This window comes from Excalfactoria chinensis, chromosome 3 (assembly GCF_039878825.1).
Source record: "Excalfactoria chinensis isolate bCotChi1 chromosome 3, bCotChi1.hap2, whole genome shotgun sequence".
Taxonomy (NCBI): Eukaryota; Metazoa; Chordata; class Aves; order Galliformes; family Phasianidae; genus Excalfactoria; species Excalfactoria chinensis.
The window spans coordinates 35,025,799-35,041,281 of NC_092827.1; the positions used below are offsets into that span (position 1 = coordinate 35,025,799).

Below are 15,483 nucleotides of genomic sequence, written 5' to 3' on the forward strand. Positions count from 1 at the left end.
GCCAGAAGGACGAGAGGTAAACAAAACAATAATCAGAAAATTTCAGAACCACAAAAAATGTTTGATTTAATTTGGCCCTAAAGGGAGAAAATCTCCAGATCTTGATTATTTATTTATTTATTTATTTGGGGGGGGGGGGGGGGGGGGGGGGGGGGGGGGTGGTGGTGACTGGCCTAACACAATGATGGAACAAAAAAAACCTGACTTTCTAATTCTGAGGAAGAAGCTTACGATTCAAACTTATCTGCACTGCTTTAAAATGAAAGCAAGTCATTAAGCATTCTTTGTAATAGACTCACTGAATTAATGGTTTAAATTCAGTATATCTGTGACTAGCTGAAGGATCAGGTTCTTACTCTCTTTTCTTAATTTCACTGCAATAAATAGAATACTGGCAGGTTTCCTTCACTTTCAAGAAAAATAATAACAGCAATTCTTGTCTTGGCAAACACAGGAATTTGGCAATGAATTTCTTCTGCTTGTTTAAAGGAGAATTAGTATGTAGGGAAAATAATGAACAGTTCATTCTATCAGTTATCACATGAGAAAAATATAGTATCTTGGGCAATTTTCTGTTCAATTTATTTTAACAGATCACAAGCTATTGTGGATACAAAACCAAGCAAAATTATGTTGTTTTTTTTTTTTGTTTGTTTGTTTGTTTGTTTTGTTTTTGTTTTGTTTTGTTTTTTTTCTTCCTGTGTTTGTGCAAAGAATAGTTTTGCTTTTGGCAAAGATGAGTCTTTTTTCATTCTATTTTTTAATGTATAGACTTTTTTTTTTTTTTTTTTTTTTTTTTTTTTTTTTTGCGTGAATGTGTGAGGGGAATAGAATTCCTTTCACAGAAATGTTTAGTTGACTTTAAATTTCTGGTAAGTTACATTACAAAAGCCATCAAAGTGAACAACTAAAAGAGGAAGTTAACACCAACAAATAAACAATTTATTCCATTCTCAGTTCATATAAATATCTACTGTTAAGAATATTTATGTAATTAAGCTCTGAAAATTAGATGTGACACTTGATTTTATATCCTTTCTGGTCTGAACTCATCTGATTTCTAGCTAGCAAGCTGACATACTTTTGTTGATACAGAGACACTACTACCTTGTTTTCAGAGATGAAATATCTTCACAAATGATTACAAAGGAGCTCCTTTCTTGTTTTCCTTGAATTTAAAAAAAAAAAATAAATCTTTTTTTTTTTTTTTTTCCCCCTTCAATGAATGCTATGTAAAAACTAGGATTATGCTATTTGTTACAGTAAATTTCCTAGGGAATCTGGATGAGCCATACTTATTTCACATCCTATGACAAGCATCTGGCTGCACAACCTGCCTTTACACCATTTTCATCTAGCTTATAGTTGCATGTGACCCTGCTTACATGCTTGTCAGATTTTTTTTTTTATTCTGAAGTACATCATCAAGAATGAAGGCCTAGATGTGCTGAAATGAACGGCAAAACTCTGATTGACATCAATAAGATTGCAATTTCAGTCCAACAGAAACAGATATCACTTCATCTACTACTGAGAAGCAGCCCTCTGCAACAAGAGAAGGAGTGAAAAACAAATCTCTTGTTCATGGGTCTTTTCAAAAGGACAAATAAGGAATATTTATCAGCTGAAACTGTAGGAAGAATGGAAGTTTTCAGGCACTAAGTCTACGCTGTTCAACTTAAAATGTAATAGCAAATGCACTCAGGGATTTTATTTGATTTCTCATCTCAAGACTGAAATCATACTGACACAGAAAAAAATAATAAAAAAAAAGCTTTAAAGAGAATGTAAAGAAGACTGGGAAAGGACAAATCTTGTGGTAAAAAAAAAAAAAAAAAAAAAAAAAAAAAAAAAAAAAAAAAAAAAAGGCTGATTTTGAGCAGATAGTTTACTTTTATTGTACCAAAATATAATAAATGTGACACAAACTAGCAATAATAATTGCAGTGAAGCACTAGTCATTAAAAGTGAGCAGAACCACCATGACTTTGAAGAGACAGGGTAGTTGATAACATGGTTATGGCTTTACATTGTTCCACAATTTAGTGAGCCAACATGCTGCAAACAGTACACTGCTGTACATTACAGATAATCTATGCACTTACTTTCTCATAATACTTGATTTCATATTCAGTAATGACTCCATTGGGATGTTCTGGTTCCTGCCAGGAAAGCTCCACGCTCCTTTGCAGCACTCTCTCTTTCATTACTCCACTAACTTGTGAGGGAGCTGTTTGGATGAGATGCGTCAATAAATAATAAGGAAATTTGTTGGATGCCTAAAATCACATGTCATTACTGACCCACCCCATGCTGAGCCACTTTTATTAAGGTAAAAGAAAGCACCTTTTCATGGATCACAATTCAAAGCTAATGAATATTCAAGCAGTATCCTATTACTGTTCATAAACTTAGAATGGAAATCAAATTAAAGTGCAAACAGCGAAAAAGTGTCATTGTTGAAGTTAGTGGAAAACTGAAATTGATGAGATAGGAATAATAATTAGGTAAGCAAATTCTGATTAAGATAACGAGAAAGACTTTTATATTGATTTGTGATAAGAATCTAAATATTTACTGCACTTGTTTCAACAGTACTTATAAAAAGAAAAATAATCTGTTAGAAACAAAACTAGATATTTTAGGCTGACTTCATGTAGTTGATACCAATGCTGCTTAACAAATAGCCTGCCAAACTATCTGATTACAGCATGATCTAGTGGTGAAAACAAACTTTGTTAAGAGACTAAAGCCCTTCTTTTGCATTTGTTCAAACCTTCCCAGAACATTCTCTCTTTGGAGCTGAAGTTTCCATCCTTGATTCTGGTATCTAATGAAAGTCTGAGGTAATTTAAGAAGCATATCTTATGAAATAAAGGGTCACTGTATTCCCCTTCTCACTGCACACAGTCACACATACAAACATACACAGTTTCCTAAGGAACAACACTTGCAATCAGGTGTTGCTTGAAGTTTCTGAAAAGCAATCTACAACCGTTATATGGATATTGAATTTCATTTAATGACAGTTATTAACCAGTATAATACGAGTGACTGAAAAAGTAACTTTCCTGACCAGCTTATCTCCTGCTTAATAAAAAAGAAAGGTTGTGGAGTTACTGCTCATTGGTACTTCCAAAGAAAACCTAACATCATACCTTTCCACAAATATACATGACGCATACAGAAATCCTGTGAATCATAGCTCTTTAAAAAACAGCTACAGCACTAGACCTATGCAGAACTTGGCCTTGTTCCTGTTCAATTTATTGGAAATAATTAAATCAATTTAAAGGGTGTAGCATTGCTCACATAAAAGAGAGACAAAGAGAGAAGTTGATCCTCCTCTCCTCTATTTAAAAACAAAGTGACAATTATGTTTATAGGAAAGTTATCATATTTGGAGGGTAGATTCAGAAGACAGGAAAGTGAGCAAAAATAAGAGATGCATTTATTTATATATACTTCAAGTATAGAATCTACAATTTTTAACAAACTCAATGAAAATTTTAAATCTTTTCTTTTTCCTAGGGGATAAAACAGGAACAACTTGATTTCAGAACTGTATGCAATGCTTTCACTAGGTAAAATTATTACCATTGATTTCATACAGATAGAAATTCTGTTATAGAACAAAGATACTGTGCAGTAACAAGGAGGCAAGCTACATCTTTTCTTGTACTATTTATCTCAAAATCTAATTCCAACAATTCCCATTTTACTATTCTTTAGTATCCGCATCTTGTTTAATTTAAAGAAAGGAAGAAAATATCAAGAATGCACATTCCTCTACCATTAAGGACAAAAACTTAAAGTAAGAATCTCTACAGCACAACTAATATGATCATCTCTAGGAAACTTAAAATTTGATTTCTAGTTTCATATTTTAATTCTGTTTCTAGACCTTTTTATTATAACAAGCATAGTCACAGAGGTTTTAAAATTAAATGTATTTACATTTCACTAGAGGTTCCATGAGTCCATGAAAATTAAGAATAGAAGCCATGCATGATAATTTTCATTATAAACTATTAAGTTATGTATTCAATATAATCAAAGTTGAAGACCTCTTAACGTAGGCTGCCAAACTAATCAAATCATAAAATTGTGTCATGCAAACACCATGGGCTGATAAAGTTTTCCAGAGTTAGGATCTATCACTCTTTGCATACTCTTTCTAAAAGCCTGGAGTATTTTCACCCTCTAATTAGAGTATATATATATTTTTTGTAGCTAAGAGAGTGTAATGTGGGATGCAGAAAACTTATTTACTCTTATCTAATTTTCAGTACAGTATTTAACTAGCTGTCTTCTTTTTCTCAGTGAGTAGCGCAACAGCTTAGCCAAATTTCAAGAGAGATCATTATGATTCATGTATAATATTGTAACTCATACAGATAAATGTTTTCAGACTGTTAATTTTACATTTTTAGATGTCTGAAATTGTTAATGTTCATGCTTCTAATGAAACTATATTTTATTACCTACGTCACTGGAAACTGTTCTCAACATTCATTGCTTTTTCTTTCAGCTTATCCAATTTTTTCATTCTGCTGGTCAGAGCATTGTTTTTTTCAAAGCATTCAAGTAAAATGAACTCACTTCCTCTAGCATTAGTTAATTTTGGAGATGTGGGGAGGAAACAACAATGTGAGAAAGGAGGAACAGAGAAGAGGGAAGATGTTGATAGGGGAAAGGAAATATATTGTACAAGATTCCCACTTAACATCTAAACAAAGCATACTGCAGTCATATTCCATTCTTAAGGGATTTACATGCAAAAGAAAACCTCAGTGAATTATTAGCCATGCAAGACAGCATGCAAAGTCTTAAAAAAACGAGCTGTATTTCCTGATTATTAATATTCTTTTCATTCAAGCATGATCAGATTAAAAGTTTTTTGTTTGTTTCTTTTCCCTTGCCAAAAATATTCTGCTATATTTCAGCAGTAGAAGAATCTATAATAAAGCAGAAGACAGAGCCCAGCCCTGCAGGCTGAATATGCTGTCAATTCTGACCTTGAGTCTATATTTTTTTTTGAGGCTCTGAAAATAATAATGTTGTATATAAGACCTATATTGTAAGATATTCCTAAAATGTAATATGTTATCTGAACTTATTTTGTGTCCTACTTTGAGCCTTGACAGTTACCCGGAGAAGGCAAGGGTGACCAGCCTATTGCTAGTGGAAAGAAACCTTAGTGAACCGGAGCAATCACATGTGCCAATTAATCAATGGTACAGGTTAGACATAGATGCTGTCTTTATCCTGCCTTTTTTATTACATTTCTTAATGAGTGCTTATTGAGAGTGTATAAGTCAGAAGCATTTTGCTCTTTATTCTAATATAATCATTTCTACTGCATCTCTAACAGTTGTTCACGATGAAGGCACAACTTGAAGACACAAGTCCAGAGTAACTTGAGTATGCATAATCCCTAATGTACCTTTTCAGGTTACAAAGAAACATCACTTGTCTCGATCATTATTTCCATAATGTATTACACCTGGGGATACAGGCTGTTCAAAACATCATCGGCTATCAACTTTCTTTCTTATATACCTCATCTCCTCTTTTTCTCCTTCCTGCTGATACAACATCCAATGCATCAAACACACACAGCCTCTCAGGGCTAATAAGAGATGTACCTACACATGCTGCATAAGGAAGTACTCTGTGAATGACAGGCCCTCAGCACACTCATTCACCTTTTCTAAATGCTTCAAATATACCATTCAGCAAAAGGAAAAATTGATTTTTCACCAGGTTTCAACATCACAGCCACAGAGAAATATAACTCTGCTGGGCTTTACTGATAAAGCCTTCAAGTTATATAGATTTCAAGCTCATCATCATTTCCAGATCAAGTTATTGAAAAAGTTAAAACGGAGGTGTCAAAGAGAGCAGGATATTCCAAGAAAATATTACGTTCCAGAGAGAATTTTGCATCTGGTAGACTGATGTGTTATATTCACATTGCTAAGCCAAGCATATGGTATATTATTAATATCTGTAAATATTCATGTGTAGAAAACTGCAGTGATTGTTTTGGAAGACTGTGGTTTTAGTGCAGAGTTCTGCAAAAATATTAAATCATAATACTGCTCATGCTTGAGCTCTATTCTTAGCAATTCTTTGCTTCTCACGCTTGATGTTTCCCTTTATCTGCAGTATACTTTCCAAAATACACAGGCAGATAGAAAATTAAGTCTTTTGCACTTTGGATCCAAGAAATTTATATAAAAAGCATAAAATGCTAAAACAAAACATTATAAACTGAAAAATGAAAATACATGAAGCTGGACTTTCACACATAAGCAAAGTTAGGTATTATGTGCCAATTGCTAGCACAAAATCAGCCCTAGCACTGTTTTCAAGAAAAAAGAGTAGTCAGCAAAAGAAACCTACTCAGCTGTTTCTCTGAGATCTCTGCAGTTCTGCATCATGAATGTGTCTCAGTTTCATCTGGCAGCATCAGTCATGGAAACTTTGCATCTCCTACCTTTTTTAAGCTCTCTCCAGAAACAGCATTTCCGAATGGTTAGTAGCTCATGTCTATACAACAAACTATTTACAACTCCCCGGGAATAAAGGGGATTCTGCAGTCTCATGTTATGCAGAGAGTTTCCCAAATGAAGGCGGGGAAATGACCCCAGTGCAGTGTAAGAGCACAGGTTAATAAATGCAAACAAACCTGAATTTGCATCTCCAGTTTCCCGATTTACTACAGAAAGAGTGAATGAGCTATCCTTTTATCTTTCTTTACTTTGTAAGAGCAGTCATGTACTTACAACAACCTAATCTTCATCTGGTACTTGCTGAAATCAACAGTAGCACTCACACACTCTCATAGCACAGGACACTTGCATCAGCACTCCCAAAGGATTAAAACTCTTGGCTCTTGGCCTCTTCCGTTTTCAGATCTGGAGGAGGTGTGGCAATCATTTTAAAGCACTAACTTTTCACACAGCAACAAAGACATCAAAATTTCTATCCCTGTAACACTTTATCAACATACACTTCACATTCCATGAAGCATTAATACCGGTCTCCTGCAATGGCCTTCTGCAGCAATTGAGCGTTTTGAGTGTGTGGACTGAAGGGGACTTTTCTAACAGAAGCAGATTATGGAAAGTCAGACATATAACATCACAAAAGTTATAACATAATCTACCACCTCTTTCTAAAGCATTGTTGTTGTCTTCTTTCTGGGCACTAACTGTGTCTGGCACCTGGACTCTTATGGACAATGAACACAAAATGAATCCTTTAATATATATAAAAATAGTAGTATGAAAATAGTAGCAAAGAACTAATGGCTGTCCAGGAAGAGAATACAAAGCTCCCTGTACTCTGTTTCCATCCCCATACGACAGCTAAACAAAGAGCACCCTTCTGCACTAATTTGCTCCCAGGAGAAGGAGTGTTAAATGAACTTGGCTTTCCACCATGCTGTGGTTTGCTCTGGGGGAAAATCCAGGCATCAAGACTGCCAAAACTGATCAGTAAGATCTGTAGGCAAAGAGATTATACACCTTGAGGAATGGCAGCAGTTGCTGTCAGAGGCCCGGGGCCAGCACGGGGCATTACACCCAGATTCATGCTGGTCTGAAGCACTGTGCCTCAGGACACATGCCCTCACTCCTTTATAAGGAGCAACAAAGACATCATCTGAAATAGAACCTTAACAATGGTTTGCAGGTACTGGGCAAATTTTAAGGTTTCTCTCTCGTGTGTTTGTTCTGCTTCCCAGAAATCAGCAAAAGGTTTGTGTGAAAGAAAAAATATTCATACATCTCAAAGCACAGCAACATGTTAGTGCTAATCAGGCCATGCATAGCCATAGTTGGTCCTTTGAATGCTTGAGAAAATTTTCCTAAATTAATCTTCATGTTTGCAGTAATATGTAAAATAATTTTTATTTTAAAAATTAAATTTAAAAAACTACAAATTATTTTGTAGTGTAATTCATGCAATAATAATAATAATAACAACCCAGAAAATAGAAAATAGTATGACAGTTTTTAAGCTGAACGTTATTAAATGAATAAATGGAAATTTACAAGACTTTATTTTTTCAGTGTATTTCTCTGCCCTCAGTTAAATCTCAACATGAGAAAGCAGCCCATGATAAAAGGTTATTGAGTACCACTGTATTATGCCATTAGTACCCATTGCTTTGGATCAATGACAGAGAAATTCCCCACTGTGTTTATAAGCTGCAGCATTCAAAAAGAGACCCAAATAAATCAGATATTTTACACTAACAATATCCTACAGAGAAGCCATTTTAACTTCCTCTCTGACACACTTTACTTTCCAGCTCATAAATATAACACAGTGTGCATGCAATGTTCTGTAAACCATGAGGCACACTTGACTCTCAAAGCACCTGGAGATGTCAGGAGTACATGGTAGCAAGCAATGTACTCAAGTTATACTTGACTGCATTACTCCAATACCCTTCTTTCTCTCTCTCTCTTTTTTTTTTTTTTTTTTTTTTTTTTTTTCAGGCCATTGCTGTTATAGTTGAGAAACCCCAAAATTATCTACAGATTTCAGGAAAGCAATAGAAACACCAGTTATCTGAATACTTTTGCAAATAAATTAATGAGGAAAAAGAATAACAGTATTAGCAAAGATATAAGAAAACTGTAAATATCCAGTATGTAGTGATAGCTTACTAAATACATTTACTTATTTGTTTAAAATAGATAATTTTTTTGGTAAATCTTCCATGGACTTTGACATTTGTCAGCTCGATCACTTTTATATACTGTCATCTGTGGCAAAATCTAGAGAAGGGAAACCAATAAAAAGAACTTACCAGAAAGAAAGAGATGAAACAGTTCAGAAAGATCAGGGCTGACAGTTTGTCTATCATGTTGTTATTTTTTTCTACTAAGAGTCTATGTCTAGACCCGTTCTATGAACTCCCCTGTTACTTTTGCTTGACATTTGGTACAAATATTATTGTCATGTCTGTATCCCATTTCTTCCCAAACTGGCGACTTGGGCATCAATCAGTGCTGAACGGATGCTGAGTTGCGTAACAAGTGACAACGTCGACTCCCAAGGTATCCACAACTCTTGCTTTGTGAATAAGTTTTGACATGTCAGGCACAAACCTGATTCTTACAAATGTGTTAGAGTAAGGAAACAGCCTTACAAATAACAGAGAAGGGCTTTTGTTCTTTTGCAGCATTTGTTTTCCTTTGCAGAAGAAATATTTCTATGTTAATTAGATTTCTTTTGTCTTGCTTTTTTTTTTTTTTTTTAGTGATTCATCTTTCATAAGTTGTTGTTTTGTTTTTCTTTTAACTGGAACATCTGCCACCAGCCTTGCAGTAAATCCTTGGCACACAGGTATTACTCTTCATTAAGGAAAACAAAACATCACAAAACTCCCAGAGATGTGGATACTCGTTTCCCTGGTGGGCTACTCAGACACATTATGTTCTCCTTCTGTCTCCAGTCATCTCTGCTGGCAACTGTCAATTACAGACACAAGTTTTAGGGAATGGAAGGATAAAGCACAATTTACAAATCCTTTCCCCTAGAAGCAGACAGGTGTAATGACTGAGACTGTTTGCTGTAATTGAATTTCACGCTGTCATCTATTCAGTCACAAAAATGTCAGCTTCAAGGATGTTGCTCATGAAAAAAAAAAAAAAAAAGAATTACCTTAATAAATTCTTTTTGCTACTCTATAGCTAATATCTCTGCCACAATTCACTTGCCCAAGAGGAAATGTTGTATTTGCAGCAGTAAAATACAATATGAGGTGATTAGAATTATGGCTTTGGAGCCATACAAACGAGTACAATTATGTTAATTTAGCATAAGATGTCCAAGAGACAGTTGAATAAATTCCAGCCCCATAACAAAGCATTTTGCTTCAGACATAGCCAACAAAAATCTGGGAAGTGCCATGCCAAGAACTAAAAATAGTTGATAAAATATTAATGGCAATGCATATAAATATTCTACAAAGGTGTCAACACAAAACAACAGTTATCACTACGGCACAGGTTTGATCAAACTGGTTCTTTCAAAGACATAATTGTTCAGTGGGGGAAAAGCATTACTAACATTCCTAAAATGTGTACAACTTGTGTTTCAGTCCTCCAAACTCACATGAAATGCATTATAAAGTCACTCCTAAGGATGGGCACATTCCTCTGAGAGCAGCTTGGGTCGGATTCCTTGCAAAAACACTCTGCAGTTTTGTCAAGTTTTGAGCCTGTATTTTTTTCACTGAAGAGTGATATGACTAGTATTTAAGAAGATGGATAAATATTCACATGGGAATTTCTACTACACTGATAAATAGCAGAAGTAACAAGCCTTAAGTTAGTGAGTATGAATGGTAGCAAAACTCAAGTCCATGAGAGGAAGATCTGGCAGAGCAGCCAGCCCATGACTCACTTGCTGAGGGCTTGACAAGGATACAGTCTCACTGATGAGAGATGAGGTGACTACCGTGGAAAACTGCCACTGAGATAAATACAACATTTAATATTTCCCTCAAAGTATAAAGAGATGTATTCAAGCCACTGAGAAAATATCCATTTGGAACAATGTTGACGGTCCCAAATGAAATCATTTGGGGAGTATGCACAAGCTGTACAAAAATAGTGCCATGCAAATGTGAGCAAAAACCCATTATAAAAGGGGAAAAACATTTTGTAAACTGAAGATAGACAATTGATTTGAATATACAACATAAATTAACATTCTTCTATTAAACAGTGAGAAATCCACAGACTTAGATGTGTAATTTAAAAATAACATATACAAATTTTATACACAAATATCCTCTAAATTTTTCTTTGTTGTAACAAACTGCTTGTGGGGGAAAAAAGAAAAAAAAATAAAAAAAGAAAAAGAAAAAAACTGATTTGAGAGGAATTTTTTCTTATTTGAGAACATGCTATGGTTCGATGCTTCTCCAGCTTCTGCTCAGTGGAAAGAAAAGCCAGCACAAAGACTTGTCAGAGGCAGAAACATATTAAATTGGAAATACATCAATCATTTAATGAAAGAGTTCACTACATGGTTTTAAAAGCTCTACAGAATCATAATCATCTTTTTACAGACTTCCTAGTGGCTTCACTTCCCTGAATGCTATAAGGGTCGAAAGGGGACCAAAGTTCTTTATCCAAAGGTTAACTTCTTGGAGAGCTAGATTAAGAAAATGTCAATTGCATAAGTTATAAAACCATTCTGGTTTTTTTATTAGTTCTACTTTTTTGCATAGCATTTAGGGCTCGATTCTGATCTCTCATCGATTATATTTTATTTTTGCTACATCAGTTTTAACTAAGTCATCTTTGTTTCATACCAATGAAAACAAGATCAGAATCAGGTCCTGAGGGTGAAGTAATTAAGAATGTAATTATCACAACTGATAATCCATCATTGTTACATATCAAATTGTTTTATTTTATTGTTTTTAAGAAAACAATGATATTTATTTACCAATTTTACAAAGATAGGGCTTTTTTTTTTTTTTTTTTTTTTTTTTTTTTTTTCCCCTCATTATTTCAGAAAATGTTCTGGATGGGATCCAGACAATCTAACTTAAGCACCTCAGTGCACCTACCCTTTAGGGAACTACAGCTCTCCTAAATTAAATGCTTAAATTCCTAAACAGCTTTGCTCCCTGTGACAGAGAAGCAAGCAACAGAGAGGACAGACCCAGACAGAGATCCTGCATTAAAACTGAGACCCATAAATTTGACATCTTCATTTTAAGAATGATTTTTTTTTATTTTTTTTTTCAGTTGACTACATGGTGAATTCAGTCACCAATTTTAGTAGAAATTGGTTACCTGGCACAAAAAATAAACTTAGCACCTAACACTTAAATACTTTTAAGTATGACATGGATTCTCTTCCTTACGTGCTATATAGAGTTTACTCTCATCTCTTATATTTTCCTTGCTAGTTTAAGGAGATGCATTCCTTGATCCTTAAATCTTCTTTATGTAATTAGTCCAGGGTCTACTCTGACATAACTCTCTTGCAAATCGAGTAGTATCCAGGTTTCTACATACAATAATGTAAGTCTAACTCTCTATGGGCTTAAAGGTTTTTCAGTAAGCTGCTAGCAAGACACAATACCTACATTTCATAACTGCAAATTCATAATTGTAGGGAATAAATTTAATGCTGAAAAGATTCCTAAGTATGTAAGTCGCTCCAAAAGTGATGTATCCTATTTATTTCCATGGAGACTATAACAGATAAGAAAAGCATAAATAGCGGCATTTGGATAGAGCAAATTCTCAGCTACAAAACACTCTTTTTTCACATAGTCACCATCATTATCTATGCATTTTTACCATGCATATGATGGACAAAAGCCTGCATGCCATGCTTGTTAAATCTGTATTGCTGCATCTTCAACATCTGCCTATGACCTTGTGGCCCAGCATACTGAAATAGGAGTCATTTCTTTCAAAGCAGTTTTTGTAGAATTAAAGCATGAATCAACATTAGGGAAGGTGTGAGAGACCCCAACCAAGTGAGTTTAATTCTCTTTCAATTTTTAATGGTTTGAGAGGGTAGTGATTGCAGTGAATCACTGGAACTTTAATCAATATCAAGGATGAAGATGAAAACAGATTTGCTGTTACAAGGAAGGCTATGCACACTTTTAGATAGAAAGGTTAATCTACAAAAATAAAAATAAAAAATAAAAATAAACAGAAAGATGAAGAATTTGGCTCTACTTCAGTGCAGAACTACTTGGTGTATTTGTCAAATAAGCAAAAGCATGCCCCGGTGGCACACGTTGTTAGAACCGCCGCTTGCAACACCAGAGGGCCCGGGTTCAAATCCCCACTGTAGCGCAAGTGGTACAACTGCTGCTCTGCTACACTAGAGGGCTCGAATCCCGGGAGTTGGACTCGATGATCTCTAAGGTCCCTTCCAACTCGCATGATACTATGATACTATGATATGATGAAAAGTACATTAAAATTAAAATGTTGAATAGTTTAGTATGGTTCTGTTTATTCCAAATAAGAGGCTTCAGAGCTGATTAGCTTTTTCCTCACTCACAGTGAAGGAACTAGTAGAGAGCAGAAGAGTCCATCTTTCAGATGGCATTTAGCATGTGCTGTTCTGTTAAACAAAAGTAAGGAAAATTGTTCTTATATATATTATGACTCTTTCCAGGTTTTAAAGGATACAGCAGAAAGAAAGTAAAACATAGGAGAAATGAAACTATGGCATAACACTTTAAAACAAGTGTTTTAAAGAAAATTACTATTTTCCTACGCAGTGTGTGGCCCTTTTTTCAATTGCTGTTTTGCTATGAAAGAGGCTCCAACTCCACAATAGAAATTACTACTACCTATTTGTAACTATACTGCAAATGTTGTATTCATCATCAACATCAGTAGGCTAACATTTAGTTATTCTAAGACAAATCACCAGTAGAGAAACTTTATTTACTTGAATGAGCATATTATAAATTATGATTTGTATTTATACTAGCCATGCACATAAAACTATTTACACAAATAGTGCATTAAATGTAAGAATATGCAAAACATGAAATCCAGAGATTACACAGTATGTAGACAATAGCAGAAATAGGACTACATGCTCTGAATATTGCTGCATTGCCTTATTCATTTTAACATGCTCCAATGTAATTATTTATTTGCCTAAGTGTATTATAATAAATGCATTAGAATACATATACACCAGAATCAGGAACATCTATTGCACGTTTCCTTTACATATATGGTCACAGCACTTGACAGTATAAAATGTAAATAATAAAATATTGGTTCTGGAATTTTACATAATTACATATATATATAGAAAGTGAATTCTCAACCATATATGTAAAAATCCTGCCTTAGAAAACAGCTTTGCATAAACTCTTAGAAAACTTCTTTGTCATGAAAACTATTGAGTTAGTTCTTTATCCATCCACAACTTTTTGTAGCTTTTTAATTAAGCCACACTGGAAAAGGTGGGATAGTAAAGCGTTAACTTATCAAAGCTGCATGGCACACATGATCTGATATAATAAGAAAAAAAAAAAAAAAAAAAAAAAAAGAAATAAAAGTCCTTGTCTTCTAATTAGCCAACACTGGTTGAACTCATCATACAGTAAAGCTGACAACGATAAGGGCATGTTTTATTTAACGATTTTTTTAATTTATTTATTTTTTTACCTTATAATGCTTACAAAATACTGATTAAAAATTAGGTAACAACTCCTGGCTCCATTTTAGTAGCATTTGTATCTCACAGGAATCAGTCAGAGCTTCATACATGCACCACGTATGCAGATTAAATGAGAGAGATACCCTCTTTTTAGAGGGTATCTAAAAAGAACATGCTGGTGACTTAGATCTTATGGTAAACAAATCTTTGGTGGGCCTTTAATCTAAATTTTGTTGTTCCCATTCTGTTTTGAAAAAATACCTTCAACATTTGACTGGTAGAACTGCTTTTTTTTTTCTTTTTTTTTCTTTTTCTTTTTTTTTTTTTTTTTTTTTGTATGTATCTTCTGTAGCTCTGTTGCTGTTTTTTTTAATTCAGTTTTGTTAGACTAGTATTTGTTGTATGTGACAGAAATACATGAGCTTTCACTTCTGTTATTTGTGTCAATTTATTACCCAAAGATGGAAAACAGAGTCCTTAATTTAAATTCTTGGGTCTATGCAGTCAATCTCTAAATCATGGAAAGATACTTCTCTAAAAGGCCTCCAGAGAGACATCCAATATGGTACTGCTCAGGCACCCAGCTATAGAAGCAAGACTTCCTCCAAGGAACCTCAGAAACATCTGTCATACTTCAAGAGGTAAACTAGGCATGTCCTGTAAGACGACTAATTTACTCAGAGTATAACATTTGTGACAACAGCAAGATCCACAGAAAAGTTTGAGAGGAGTCTGCCACCCACACACCCTTTTCCAGCAGCCATCACCCATTCTCTCGGATCCCTAAAAAAACCCTTCTTCCCACTTAGATACAAATAGACCTTTGAGTTTCTGGAATTAATTTCCACAATACTGTATTCTATGAAACTCACATAAAAGACACATAGGCATACAGGATAAATTATCTGTGATGTGTGACATGCAAGCAGCTAGCCAGCTGACCTTCAGCACAACAGGCTTTGTATGTATATGTATATGTCTTAGGTAACCAAAAATGTACTGAAAATACAGGATCAGCCTGTACTTAAACTCTGTTTTCTAGTACAACTGGACTAATCAAATGACATATTCCAGTGTCCAGCACATACTTCGCTGACCCTTTTCAGCCCTGTGCAAGCTGCTAGCAAAATAATTTTAAAAAATAAAAGATCATCAATATTGTATTTTGAAATACTTTGAATATATTAGTATACATATTTTACAGCAAGTTGTCTCAGAAAGGAAGAAAGGAAAAGAATCCAAGTCTGCAACCTTGCTTTTTTGTTGTTGTTGTTTGGTTGGTTGGTTGGTTTG

At 34.5% G+C, this 15,483-nt stretch overlaps 1 protein-coding gene across 6 annotated transcripts in view; it reads right to left on the bottom strand.

The window, feature by feature from the left end:
* Positions 1-15,483, bottom strand: part of EPHA7 (EPH receptor A7) — a 159,866-nt gene that overhangs the window by 42,417 nt on the left and 101,966 nt on the right. For all 6 annotated transcript variants that reach the window (XM_072333215.1, XM_072333214.1, XM_072333211.1 and 3 more), the window contains exon 6: positions 2,106-2,230. In XM_072333215.1, coding sequence (XP_072189316.1) covers positions 2,106-2,230 — 125 coding nt within the window. The remainder of the gene's footprint in view (positions 1-2,105; positions 2,231-15,483) is intronic.